The sequence below is a fragment of the Schistocerca gregaria genome, chromosome 4 (assembly GCF_023897955.1).
Source record: "Schistocerca gregaria isolate iqSchGreg1 chromosome 4, iqSchGreg1.2, whole genome shotgun sequence".
Taxonomy (NCBI): Eukaryota; Metazoa; Arthropoda; class Insecta; order Orthoptera; family Acrididae; genus Schistocerca; species Schistocerca gregaria.
In genome coordinates this window covers 201,576,784-201,591,276 of record NC_064923.1, presented here as the reverse complement: position 1 = coordinate 201,591,276, position 14,493 = coordinate 201,576,784, and the positions used below count along the sequence as shown (strand labels likewise).

General features: G+C 39.5%; 1 protein-coding gene across 1 annotated transcript in view; it reads left to right on the top strand.

Moving 5' to 3' along the window:
• LOC126267011 (breast cancer type 2 susceptibility protein homolog) overlaps positions 1–14,493 on the top strand; it is a 222,346-nt gene that overhangs the window by 124,783 nt on the left and 83,070 nt on the right. The window contains exon 8 of the mRNA XM_049971781.1: positions 5,878–6,028. Within this exon, the coding sequence (XP_049827738.1) occupies positions 5,878–6,028 (151 nt within the window). The remainder of the gene's footprint in view (positions 1–5,877; positions 6,029–14,493) is intronic.

Sequence of the window (14,493 nt, the reverse complement as noted above, 5' to 3'; positions counted from 1 at the left end):
ATATCCATAAGAGTCCTTATCCTTCAGTGATTTAATTATTGACTCAATCTCCCCATTGTCAGTATCACAGAGGAGTATTTCAGACATCAGTCTCAGAAAGGCATTTGCTAAGAGAGTTATATGATTCTCTGTAGAAACTATGTTTTTATTTAACTCACAAGTAATGCTCAAGAAATGATTGTTAAATACTGTACATATATCTGACTTATCAGTAGCATAAATCCCAAAGAAAGCCGGTGTTGACAGATGTGAAAATTTTCAAACTATCAGTTTAATAAGCCACTGCTGCAAAATACTAACATGAATTCTTTACAGACGAATCGAAAAACTGGTAGAAGCCGACCTCGGGGAAGATCAGTTTGGATCCATAGAAATGTTGGAACACGTGAGGCAATACTGACCCTACGAATTATCTTAGAAAATAGACTATCTTAGAAAATAGATTAAGGAAAGGCAAACCTATGTTTCTAGCATTTGTAGACTTAGAGAAAGCTTTTGACAATGTTGACTGGAATACTCTCTTTCAAATTCTAAAGGGAGTGAAAGGCTATTTACAATTTGGACAGAAACCTGATGGCAGTAATAAGAGTCAAGAGACGTGAAAAGGAAGCAGTGGTTGGGAAGGGAGTGAGACAGAATTGTAGCCTCCCCTCAATGTTATTCAATCTGTATATTGAGCAAGCAGTAACGGAGAAGAAATAAAAACTTTGAGGTTCGCCGATGACAGTGTAATTCTGTCAGAGACAGCAAAGGACTTGGAAGAGCAGCTGAACGGAATGGACAGTGTCTTGAGAGGCATATATAAGATGAACATCAACAAAAGCAAAACGAGGATAATGGAATGTAGTCGAATTAACTCTGGTGATGCTGAGGGAATTAGATTAGGAAATGAGACACTTAAAGTAGTAAAGGAGTTTTGCTATTTGGGGAGCAACATAACTGATGATGGTCGAAGTAGAGAGGATATAAAATGTAGACTGGCAATGGCAAGGAAAGCGTTTCTGAAGAAGAGAAATTTGTTAACATCGAGTATAGATTTAAGTGTCAGGAAGTCGTTTCTGAAAGTATTTGTATGGAGTGTAGCCATGTATGGAAGTGAAACATGAACGATAACTAGTTTGGACAAGAAGAGAGTAGAAGGTTTTGAAATGTGGTGCTACAAAAGAATGCAGAAGATTAGATGGGTAGATCACGTAACTAATGAGGAGGTATTGAATAGAATTGGGGAGAAAAGACATTTGTGCAACAACTTGGGTAGAAGAAGGGATTGGTTGGTAGGACATATTCTGAGGCATCAAGAGATCACCAATTTAGTATTGGAGGGCAGTGCAGAGGGTAAAAATTGTAGAGGGAGACCAAGAGATGAATACACTTAACAGATTCAGAAGGATGTAGGTTGCAGTAGGTACTGGGAGATGAAGAAGCTTGCACGGGATAGAGTAGCATGGAGAGCTGCATCAAACCAGCCTCTGGACTGAAGACCGCAACAACAACAACAACAACAACAACAGCAACAAATATTTTTACTACAAACTGACTTTTTATCTTCTACCTTGTGCTGCTGACTAGACACTTTCTTCACAACTGACCGTGTTGTTTTAATTTTATCCTGTGAATTGACTACTATTCTATTTGCATACCATATACTCTTTGCCTTTCTAATAACATGTTTAAGAACCTTACATTACTGTTTTTAATGGGCTGCTGTAGCTTGATTGTGACTACTTCTGACATTTTGATTTAATTCCCTCTTTGTTCTACATGATTTCCTTATCCCATTAGTCAGCCACCCAGGCTGCCTTTTACTGCTGGGATACCCCACTTAGAATGTTATACTGAAAAGCAACTCCCAAAAGAGCATCAGAAATGTGTTAAGGGAAGCATTATATTTGTCATCTATGTTATTGGCTGTAGAAACATTCTGCCACTCTTGTTCCTTAACAAGGCTTAGAAAACTCTTTACTGCCATTGGATTAGCTTTCCTATGTAGTTTGTAATTATATTTGACATCCGTTTGAGTACAACAGCCTTTAGTGTTAAAATTTGTGCATCGTGGTCTGAAAGGCCATTCACCCTTTTACTATCAGAATGTCCATCTAATAATGAACAATGAATAAAAATATTGTCTATGGCTGTGCTGCTGTTCCTCTGCACCCTAGTTGGAAAAAACACAGTCTGCATCAGATAATATGAGTTTAGGAGATCTAACAATATCCTTTTTCTTTCTCAATCATATACAAAATTAATATTGGAGTCACCACATATAACTAATTTCTGGTACTTCGTGTAAAGCAAACCAAGAACCCTCTCTAGCTTGAGCAGAAATACTCTGAAGACAGAGTAAGGGGACCTATTAAAAAAAAAAAAGAGAAGTTTAGTTTCACTAAATTCAGCTGCCCCTGCACAACATTCAAATATCTGTTCAGTGCAGTGCCGTGATGTGTCTATGGACTCAAATGTAATACTCTTTATATAAAATAAAAAAAAAAAACAGCCAGCTAATCCATATCCTGGTATAGGAAGCCTCTGAATTGTCAAATTATTTAAGTGGTGCTCTGATATACCAGTAATGTCAGAGTCAATATCTATAAGCAGTTCACTAACATTATATCTAAAACCTCTTATATTTTGATGAAATATGCTAATTCCTCTCTATGTGGATACCTGACCTCTGAAGGTGATTCCTTAGAGGGGCTTCCTTTAAGCAGGTATACTTATCAGCTGACTTCAATGTAAAAAATGGTGCCGCTCTAACACCAAATACCACAGGAATTTTTCCATGAATGGCCTCACCACCACCATCACCACAACCACAACCACCACCCACTGCACTGTCGCCTGTAAGTTTTGCCATCCTCCCCTTCCCATACATATTGAGGTGCAGGCCATGCCTAGTGAAACCCGATCTATTGATAAACTCTACTGGCACCACTGGAATGTGACCCATGCCCTCTGTCATCAGCACCTTCTCCATGCTTAACAGCCGCATTAAGATCAGGCTGATCATGATGCTGGAACAGTTGCACGAAATGCACATTAGTGCCACCAGTTTGAGTAGCTATCTGTTCCAGGTCACAACTTAAATAATATTCCCTGCTCCACTCACAGTCACTACCTGATCCTCTCATAAAATTCCTGCATAACTCCTTTATGCTGTCAATCACCTGAGCCAACCATGCACTAGGCTTCACAAAACTGGCGATCTGTTACTCCCTCTAAAACACTTCCTGCAACTACTGGGCCACACCTCTGCCATGGAAACTACCTAGCAGCAGAACCTCTTTCTTTCTGTTAGACTTTGCAACTGACTTCAGCCTCCTAACGAGGACTGCTGCGTGTTTCCTACACCTACAGCTGCAAGAGGCTCCTCTCCACTCAACTCTGATAGTTAGACAAATCTAATGCATATACACAAAATAAAACGCTCTGAATACCACCTCCTAGGTGCGATGGACGATAAATAGTTTGGACAAGAAGAGAATAGAAGCTTTCGAAATGTGGTGCTACAGAAGAATGCTGAAGATTAGATGGGTTGATCAAATAACTAATGAGGAGGTATTGAATAGAATTGGGGAGAAGAGGAGCTTGTGGCACAACTTGACTAGAAGAAGGGATCGGTTGGTAGGACATGTTCTGAGGCATCAAGGGATCACCAATTTAGTATTGGAGGGCAGCGTGGAGGGTAAAAATTGTAGATGGAGACCAAGAAATGAATATACTTCGCAGATTCAGAAGGATGTGGGTTGCAGTAAGTACTGGGAGATGAAGAAGCTTGCACAGGATAGAGTAGCATGGAGAGCTGCATCAAACCAGTCTCAGGACTGAAGACCACAACAACAACAGGTGCCATCTTTCCAACTGCCGGTTCCCATTCCCCGGCATCCTTCACCCTCCTCAACCTATCTAGTTTCTCCTTTTTGTATTGTAACTGCACCTGAAGGGCACAGATCTTATGCTCCTGCTCCTCTGTCAACTTATTTCTACTGCAGATTCTGCATTCCCAGAGAGGATCTCACTTGAATGCTCGCTGGCTTCCCTACTGCATTCCCCCAAATGAAAATACTTTGAACAAATCCCACACCGTAACCCACTACCCACAAACCTACAACAGAGCCCACACTTCCCACTTACAGTAAAATTTTACAGTTATTGAAAAGAACTAAATGTCTACATTACCTAAGTACAGTTACACCAGTAGAACTATTTATAAAACTAACAATAGTGGTCTTGAAATTCTCTCTCTCTTCTAAGAAAGCAACAACTTTTATTACTATTACTAAACAACAACTAATAACAATACCAACAAAACTTCTCACAATTTATTAGCTAAAACAAAAAATTCAAGCAGCACTGGAACACTCAGTGAAGATAAAACAGTGCATGAAACTTTTACTGACATATTTCACTAGAAAAAATAAGAAGTGTCAGCTGAAAACTACCACACGAAATTTATTAAATGACTTCAATGCACTGAAAACTCTAAAAAACACAGTGAGCAGAAGTTTCCAAAAGTTTATTAAACCATTATTTCACCACAAACAGCATGAGTCACCGTTGAAAACTACTAATTTTAATAACTGTATAACAGTGCACAAACAACTTCGTCAGAACTTAACTTGAAAACCACTGCAGCTGCAACTACACGCCGAAGAACGTAAACACACTGCTAATATTTGGGTGAACGATTGAAAATAACTAAATTAAATATTCAAATACAGTGCATAAACAATTTTGACGTACATAGCTTTATAACTGCTGCAGCCACAGCCGCACACTTTTGGGTTAACCAATAATGGTTATGAAATTATTGAAAATACAAAGATGTATCATGAAATAACAGCAATTTCATTATAATTGAGTTTACAAAAGTTGTTACTGTAAAATACATATTGACATTAGTCATGGACACATTGATCACCACACCACCTGTAGAAGGTGTGTTAAATAACCGTAATTGTTCCTGTAAGACAATCTTTGTGTGCCATTATTGTTATTAAATCACTTAAGTTCTGTCATTTGTAGGAGCGAACCTTTTTAGAGCATTGAAAATTGTTTGAGACACTATGACTCATTGGTTATGTCATATGAAATTTGTAACTTGTCTTTGCTTTTTTGGTTCGAACCAAAAATGGTATACATAAAGGCGATCTTATATTAATAAAATGTGAAATTTAGTTACTATTTTTGGATACAATTTTCCACTGCATGCTACAGTACTATGAAATGTTTTGACATGATTAGTTCTGCTTTTTTAATTACGATATGTTATCTGTATTCTAAAGTTTACTAATAGTACATACAAAATGTATGATATGAATATGTGTTACTGAAAAGCAACCAATAGATAATGTGAGGCTTAAGAAGGAAAATAGTTAATTTTCAGAAAAGTGGAGCTTGAACAAAATATGGACTCTACAATAATCTACTTTTCAACTAGCAGCACTCGTAAAACTACATGCTTTTGTAAAATGAAATATCTCTACCTGGCAAACTAATGGAAAGGCTGTGAAGAAATGAGATTAATTAGAAATTAATAAGGAAAGTCACTCTGGGCCACAGGCCAGGAGTAACACAGCAGGACAAGTCCAGTGGAAATCAACAATCAAATGCTCTGTGCTTGTGCCAGCTGTGTGTTTGTTGCTGGTGGTTCGCACAGTGTTTGTTGCTGTTGCCACATTAATCACCTTTCCTTCAACCCTTACCTCTCTGCTGTCAGATGTGTTATATGTTTATGATTCTGCTTGGTAAATGATTTTTTTTTTCTAGCTGTTTTGATCACCATATACTTACTAGGACTTGAATGTTTCTCATTTAAGTCTTTACTAACAATATTTAGTCAACTATTTTTTATTTATGTAGTGTACAAAAATGTTTTAGATATCTGACTCCTCGTGTGCTGCTTCTGCAACTGAAGTATCGTTATGACCGTGAAATCGATAGGTGTCAGCGATCTGCTTTAAGGAGAATCGTGGAGCACGATGATGCGCCAGGCAAGCGTATGGTACTTTGTGTTGCAGATGTAATCAAGGTGATTCATAGTGTTCTCTGTTTGTTGTCTTCATTCCCCATTTTGATGACTATGTTTTACAATCTGCTGTATCTAAAAAATCATGAGAAATTTGTGTAATTTAATCTAATTATTGTCTGCCTGTTTTTTTGATTATTTACTTATTGTTTTACTTATTTTTTTAGTGTAAGACATTGGTTACTTTTATGTCCATTCTTCAACATTGCTTTGCAAATGTTCTTTCTTTGATTTTGTGCTGGATATCCATTGTGGTTTTACATGAATGTTGACCTATTTACCAGTCAGACATTCTACTTGTGTTGTGTTGCTTCTCACAGACTGTTATTAGCTTTCACTGTTGGACTTTGTTGTCCATGCAACACAGATCTGAAACTGCCAAATAAGGTGGAACTGTAATTAAGATGTTAGACTTGTATTTGATTGGAATTGATCTTAAGCTCTGGTGCAGCCATCCTTAAGTTTTCTGCAACTTCGTGAAGTAGCGCTATGCAGGTGCTAGAATGCTTGTTCTAAAAAGACAAGCACAACATCTTCTCACATTTGTGTCCATCAGGATAGTGACCTATGTCTGACGACCTTGCTATTGACAAGACTTATATCTGTAACGAAGAAGATCTGTCATTTAAGGATAGAGGAGAATGCTTATTTGAGTCATCATACGCTTTTTGCACAGCATTACAAGATGTTTTTTGCTATCTCAGTGTGTGTGTGCTGGTTAACATGAAAGAATTAAGGTGTGATTGGCATTTACCCAAACTAACCCATTACACAGTATAGAACATCAGAACAGAACAGGGATCATGAATTGTAGGTACTAATGTTATGTAGTGGTTCCCTATGTAAAAAGATATAGAATACATTATTTTAAATATGTTGTCCCATAACTTGTAGGACCAGTAGCAATACCTTGACAATTGAGATTTTTATGGTTTGTACTGACAGCCACTTGCGTTGAAAGAGCAACTTTATGAATGTTTCTTCTGTACTTTATTACCTTTAAAGAAGTAATACATGTTACCACTCATAAAACATAACTATAATGTAACACTATGTTACGAACAATCTATCACACACACTATAGTCTGATTAAGATTACTAGCTTGTTAACACTTCATGCATTGGAGCTGGTTTCCTCCAATCAGAAGGCTCAGTGTCACGCCTGAACTGTTCACTGTTGCCAAACTACCACAACAAATGATCAGTTCATTTCCAGTTCCTTGCCAACTTTCTTTGTTCTTGTTGTTTGGATTTTGATTTTTATTTTGCATTTTGACATTGCGTGAGAATGAGCTTATTGCAGGCAATAAATCGTTGTCTCAACTGGTTCTATAGGGGAATAAATAAAATGCTGTCATGACAGGTGGTGGTGTAGCGTAATGGGTAAGTTATGAGGGTAATTCCAAAAATAAAGTCTCCTATTTTTTTTTATATGTACATAGACCTGTTTATTTCTACAGTGGTTTACATCAGTTTACAGCTTGAACATTTAGCTATTTTTTCACATAATCACCATTTTTGTGGATGCATTTTTTTAGTCGCTTTGGCAGTTTTTGTATGCCCATGTCATACCAGCTCGCTGCCATGCTGTTCAGAAAGTTATGAACCTCTTCTTTCACCTCATCATCGGAGATGAATCACTTTCCGGCCAAATGTTCTTTTAACCTAGGGAACAGGTGATAGTCACTGGGCACCAAGTCAGAACTATAGGGTGGGTGGGTGAGTATGTTCCACTGAAACTGTTGCAGAGAGCAATGGTTTACGGAGCGATGTGTGGGCGAGAGTCCTCATGTAGAATATGTACGCCCTTGCTCAACATTGCTCTTCTCCGGTTCTGAATTGTCCATTTGAGTTTTTTCAGAGTCTCACAGTACCTGTCAGCATTAATTGTGGTGCCAGTGGGCATAAAGTCGACCCACAATACCCCTTTCTGATCCCAAAAAACTGTTGTCATGAATTTACCGGCAGACTATGTTTGAATTTCCACAGCTTTGGCAAAGAAGGATGCCGCCTCTCTCGTGATTGTTTCTTGGTCTCGGGTGTAAAGTAGTATGCCCAGGTTTTGTCGCCCGTGACAGTTGAGTCCAGGAAGTTGTCCTGTTCGGGTGCAAGGTGGTGAAGAAATGTGTGGGATGAAGAAATGTGCGGGAAGCATCAACACATTGCCGCATGTGGTCCTCAGTCAGCCTGCGTGGCACCTATCTTGCACACTACCTTCCGGTAGTTCAATGTTTCCGTTAAAGTTCTGTGAGCGGTGCTTATGGAAACCTCAGGAACCAATGTGCAGAGATCAACCAGGGTGATCCACCGATCTTCGCACATGCTTTGCTCAACCTTCGACACTGTCTCCTCAGAAATTGACAGTCTCTCACTCCTTTGTTCTTGGTGAATTTCGGTCCGACCAGCTGCAAACTCTCCCAAGCCACTTATGAACATTTTTGACATCCATGCATGACTCACCATACACTTCTGTCAATGGGCAATGGATTTCAATTGGCACAGTGCCCTTTGCATTCAAAAACTGAATAACTTCACACAATACTCACTTGGCGGTGACCTCCAATGGGCGCTCCATTCTCAACGGCTGCCAAGCCAAGACTGAGCGCCTCAGTGCGGTGTGCGCATGTTTACACACAGCGCATGAAGCACTCTTCATAACAGTGTGACCAACTGCCACACAGACAGAGTTCTGTACTTATAAAAATATAGGAGACCTTACTTTTGGGGTTACCCTCGTACAACAATCGTGTCGCAGAATATCTTGGGTTCAAATCTTACAAGGTATTTTTTTTTACCTCTTAAATCATTATCAAAAGTACTTTTATTATTTTTATTCAATTAACTGATCTAAATTTGTTTTTTTTTGTAATTTTTAATCCATTTTAGCATCAATTTCAACATTTTTATTTGCCTCTTACTTTTGTTTCCACCTCTTCTCCCCCCCCCCCCCCCCCTTGCATGTTGCCTGTCAGATGTAATTGAGTACCCTTCAGGAATGTTCATCGGTTGATCAGCTGGTATCACATCATATCACATCAGGTCATGTAGCCATTGTGAGTATAGTTTCAGGTAACCACTGAATGCAAGAAATTACAGTTTCCATTTAGTACTGAAGCTGAAATTTTTCTGTCTTGAGTTTGCTTTCAGAGGTCAGCTTTAACAGCCATTAAGTAAACAAGTGTGGTTAACAGTTCAGCTGCAGGTTGTTGACCCTCATTTCCTCGGATACATTGCACATCACAAGGTTGTGGTTAGGTTAGGAAACGAGTGTAAATTCAGGGTTACAAAATGCGTTTTCTGTCACATTTAAGTCATTGGTCACTAAAATCATCTGGCAACAGAGAATCTCATGTTCCTGTCATACCTGACGGCTCCCCCTCTTAGCACTGCACTGCACCACACATAACAGCGTTTCAGCATTAGTGAAGTGACCCCACTGTGTTTGCATATTGCAGTAGCTGATGTGGCAACATTGTAGTGACAAGCGACAGATGTCAACTAATAAGTAACTTTCTGCAGATGCACATAGAAGTGCATACAGAAATTTACATGCAACACTCTCTTCACTTAGTGTGACCTACCTTTCTTAATGTGTGGGTGATATTCACAACTGTTTGCATTATACTAGCTCGTATTAAAGCAAATATTATATACATAATTCTTCTTCTATGTCATGAGGCTGTCAGTAAAAACATTTGAGGAGTTTGTGGTCAAGAGTGGTTAATGTTCTTCTGAGTTACAATATGATATACACTAGTGTCCAAACTTAAAGAAACAAATAGAAATTTTGTAAGATTGTGTTTATTTTTCCATAAAACAATATACTCACTTGATAGTAAAGTAGAAACAATGTGAAGAATGCAGAATGTAAATAACTGCAACATACATAATGGTAGAGAAAAATGTTATTCATTTTCTCCAACTTAACGGATTTGCCCACATATTTCCACAACTGGTTAATGTGCTTGGTACAGAGTCTGACCACATCTGGCAGGAATAGAGGTATGATGACAAAGGTGCGTGCTGTGAATGATGTCATTGATCTCATGCTGAGACAATAACATTTATTCTTCCTGCAGATCTGCTCACAAGTCTTGGAGAGTGGTTGATGGATGTTGACATCTTGCAGCCCAACTCCCTAGTGCATCCCAGACATGTTCTGAGGGATTCAAATCGGGAGAGCAAGTAGTGCACACATGGCATGACCTGTTTGTTCTCCCAATTTGAATCCTTCAGAACATGTGTGGGATGCACTAGGGAGACAGGCTGCAACATGTCAGCATCCATAAACCACTCTCCAAGACTTGTGAACAGATCTGCAGGAAGAATGAGCGTTATTGCTTCAACATGAGATTGATGACATCATTCACAGTATGCCCCATCCTCGTCAGACCTGTATTGCTGCCAGAGGTAGTTGTACTCTGTACTGAGCACATTAACCAGTTGTAGGAATGTGTGGGCTCTATGAGATCAAGCATTATCGTTCATCAATACAAAGTCTGGTCCTTCAGTCCCTTGCAACAACCACTCATGAGGTCTCAAGATCTTATCACAATACCTGACAGTAGTTAAACCATGCTGAGTCACCCGTACAATTTCATGAAGAGATGTTCGAGTGTTCGCCATAATTCCTGCCCGCACAATCAGGGACCTATTTGATATGAGTCTCTTTCGGCAATTTTTGGGTCGCAAAATAGTATTCCACATTCCCTCCAAATGCGATTCCATTGAGAATCACACTCCAAGCCAATTCGGGACTCATCTGCAAAATGAACATTGGTCCACTGTTCGACCATCCAGGTGACATGTTGACGACTCCACTCTAGACATTCCCTTCTATGAAGACTCATCGGAGGTACACATATAGCAGGTCTCCAACAAGAAAGGTCACTCTGCCGAAGCCTTCTGTACACCGTTTGTCTTGATACAACACTTCCAGTAGATGCTGCCAGGTTATATGACAGCTGCTGTGCAACATTAAGGTGGTACCGTCATGCCCCTACAGCTAAATAATGGTTCTTTCTTTCTGATGTCACATGTGTTTGGCCTGCTCTTGTCTTTGGGATACAGTTTTGGTCTCTACAAACTGTCGCCACATCCGAGAAACAGCTGAATGATTCACATTAAGCCATTAGGCCACTTAAGTTTGCCACTATCCTGCTTCCATTCTTTCTATGGCCCACCACCTCAGGGAGTCTGGTAGACATCTTCTCTGTGCCATACTGCATTGTCTGTGACTGTGTACACAGCGATTGAGGATGTAGGACTACCTGGCAAACACTACCATCTTTGATAGGTGACCTGATGTCATCGTTGGCATTGTTGTCCGTTGATTGGGTGCCATCTTCCGTGCAGAACACAATAGTACAGACATTTGTTGACAGTTTGTAAGATTACATCGTGAATCGGACACAGGACAGAGGAACAGTGGTTTGTTGCTTTAATTTTGGACACCAGTGTAATTTGTCAAATATTTTCTATGCACTTTGCACAGTTATGTGCACTTTATAGCATTTTAAATGTAGTTCAGGACCAGCCTGTATTTGCTGAGATTGACAACCTGTAACTTGCAACAAGACAGCTTGTTCCTACAGTTGTGTTCTGCACAGAAGGTGGCATTCCGGTGAACAGACAACCACATCAACGATGACGTCAGGCATCTATCAAACATGATAGTGTTTACTGGGCAGTCTTTCATCCACAATTACTGTGTTCACAGTCACAGACAGTGTAGTATGGCATGGAGAAGACTCCTACCAGACTGCATGTGGTGGAAGGCCATAGGAAGAATAGAAGCAGGACAGTCACAAATTGATGTGGCCCAGTGGCTTACATGAATAGTTTTGTTGTTTCTTTGACATGACAACAGTTTATAGACACTGAAACTGTATCCCAAAGACCAGGAAAGAGCCGAATATTTGTGAACTCAGAAAGAGAGGACAATTATTTGGCTGTAAGGACACAACAGTACCGCCTAAGTACTGGAGAGCTGTCCATCTTCACTAGTGTCCAAAATTAAAGCAAGAAACTGCTGTTTCCCTGTTCTGTGTGTAATTCATGATATAATCATACAAACTGTGAACATATGTCTGTACAATTGTGTTCTGCACAGAAGGTGGCATTCCAGTCAGCAGACCACCACATCAACGATGACATCAGGCATCTATCAAACATGATAGTGTTTACTGGGCAGTCTTTCATCCACAATTACTGTGTTCACAGTCACAGACAGTGTAGTATGGCATGGAGGAGACTCCTACCAGACTGCCTGTGGTGGAAGGCCATAGGAAGAATAGAAGCATGACAGTCACAAATTGATGTGGCCCAGTGGCTTACATGAATAGTTCTGTTGTTTCTTTGATGTGGCAACAGTTTATAGACACTGAAACTGTATCCCAAAGACCAGGAAAGAGCCGACCATTTGTGAACTCAGGAAGAGAGGACCATTATTTGGCTTTAAGGACAAAACGGTACCGCCTTAGTACTGCATGGCAACTGGCATCTGACCCTGCAGCATTGACTGGACGTGTTGTATGGAGGCAAACAGTGTACAGAAGGCTTCGGCAGAGTGGCCTTTCTTGTCGGAGACCTGCTGTATGTGTACCTCTGATGCGTCTTCATGGAAGGAAACATCTAGAGTGAAGTTGTCAGCATGCCACCTGGACAGTTGAACAGGGGGCCAATGTTCTTTTCACAGATGAGCCCCAATATTGTTTGGAGAGTGATTCTCAATGGATTCGCATCTGAAGGGAATATGGAACTCAATTTCATGACCCAAAAACTGTGGATAGAGACCAATATCGAGGAGGATCCCTACTGGTGTTGGCAGGGATTATGTTAACCACACAAACACCTCTTCATGAATCTTTACAGATGAATAGGCAAGGTGTAACTGTTGTCAGGTATCATGACAAGATCTTGGGACATTGTGTGCAGTTTTTGCAAGGTGCTGTGGTCCCAGACTTTGCATTCATGGACGTTAATGCTCGACTTCGTAGAGCAGGGGTGGTTGTTGTTTTCTTGAAAATGGAAGATATTGGACCCATGACGGGTCTTGTTCATTCTCCCGATCTGACTTCCATAGAAAATGTCTGGGATGCATGGGGAGACAGGTTGCATCACATCAACTTTCACTAACAACTCTCCAAGACTTGCAAGTGGCTCTTCAGGAGGAATGGGCATTATTGCCTCAACATGAGATTGAGGACTTCATTCACAGCATGCCTGTATTGTTGCCAGATATTTTCACACCCCATACTGAGCACATAACCAGTAGTCTGATTATTTGTGCCAATCTGTTTAGTTGGAAAAAAACAAAGAACATTTTTGTATACCATTATGCAAGTTGTAGTTGTTTACGTTATGAATTCTTTACTATCATGTGTGTATACTGTTTTGTGGGCAATTAAATAGAACCTAGCAAAATTTTCGCTTGTGCTTTAATTTTGGACACCAGTGTATGTTGGAAGCAACCATTCAAAAGTCATATATGCAGTGTATTGAGAAAGTAAGTTCCTTTTGGTAATAAAAACAAAATGAGAACGGATACAGAAAAAATATCCACAGCTAATATTTTAATATATGTTGTACCACCCTGTCATAACTGCAGTAGTTCAGACCTCGAAAGATATCCATCATTTATTGTTGTACATGTAGAAACAGAAGTAGAACTTCAAACAGAATGTATACCACTGAATTATTTAATTTTTATAAATAGGAAAATTTATATTCAGATTTTTTTTAAATTCATAAGGAGACTTGAGCTGGCCAGTACTTCAAGAGATGCAACTCTCAATACAGCCAATAAAAACATGCAAGATACAAGATAGGCATGTTTTAACCTGTGTTTTGAGTGAATGGTTCCCATAAGGTGTAATCCTCCACAGTATACAATCTTTGTATACGAAGAGCAATTACTAAGCAACAGGTGGAAAAAAGTCATAAGGCTACAGGCAGAAAGAGATGCTAAATGAAATGTGTCTGACTATCAAAAGTGCAAAGTGTGAAGCTTCCAATGGCTACTATAGCAGGATTTTATGGAAAGGCCTCATGCAAAATTCAAAGAAATTCTGGGCATATGTAATGCCTATCACTGGCATCAACTTAAGTACCCAGATAGTCATGGATGACACAGAATCCAAACTTAGAGCAGCAAAGCAAAATTGTAAATGCAGAACTTCCCTTTCAAGTGTGCCTTATAAAGGAAGATCCAGTAGTATTGCCTCAGTCTAATTTTAGAACCATTCCAAAGATGAGTGATGTAGGTATTAATGTCCGCAGCGTCGAGGAACAATTGAAATCATTAAAACTGAGTGAAACTTCAGAGCCGAGTGGACTCCCTGTCAGATTCACAACCAGTAAACCCCTGATCCTTTAAAGAATCAAACTCCCATGGAGGGGAGAAAAAGAAAAAAAAAAAAAAAAAAAAAAAAAGGCTTCAAACATCTGATTACTTTACAAATGATTTA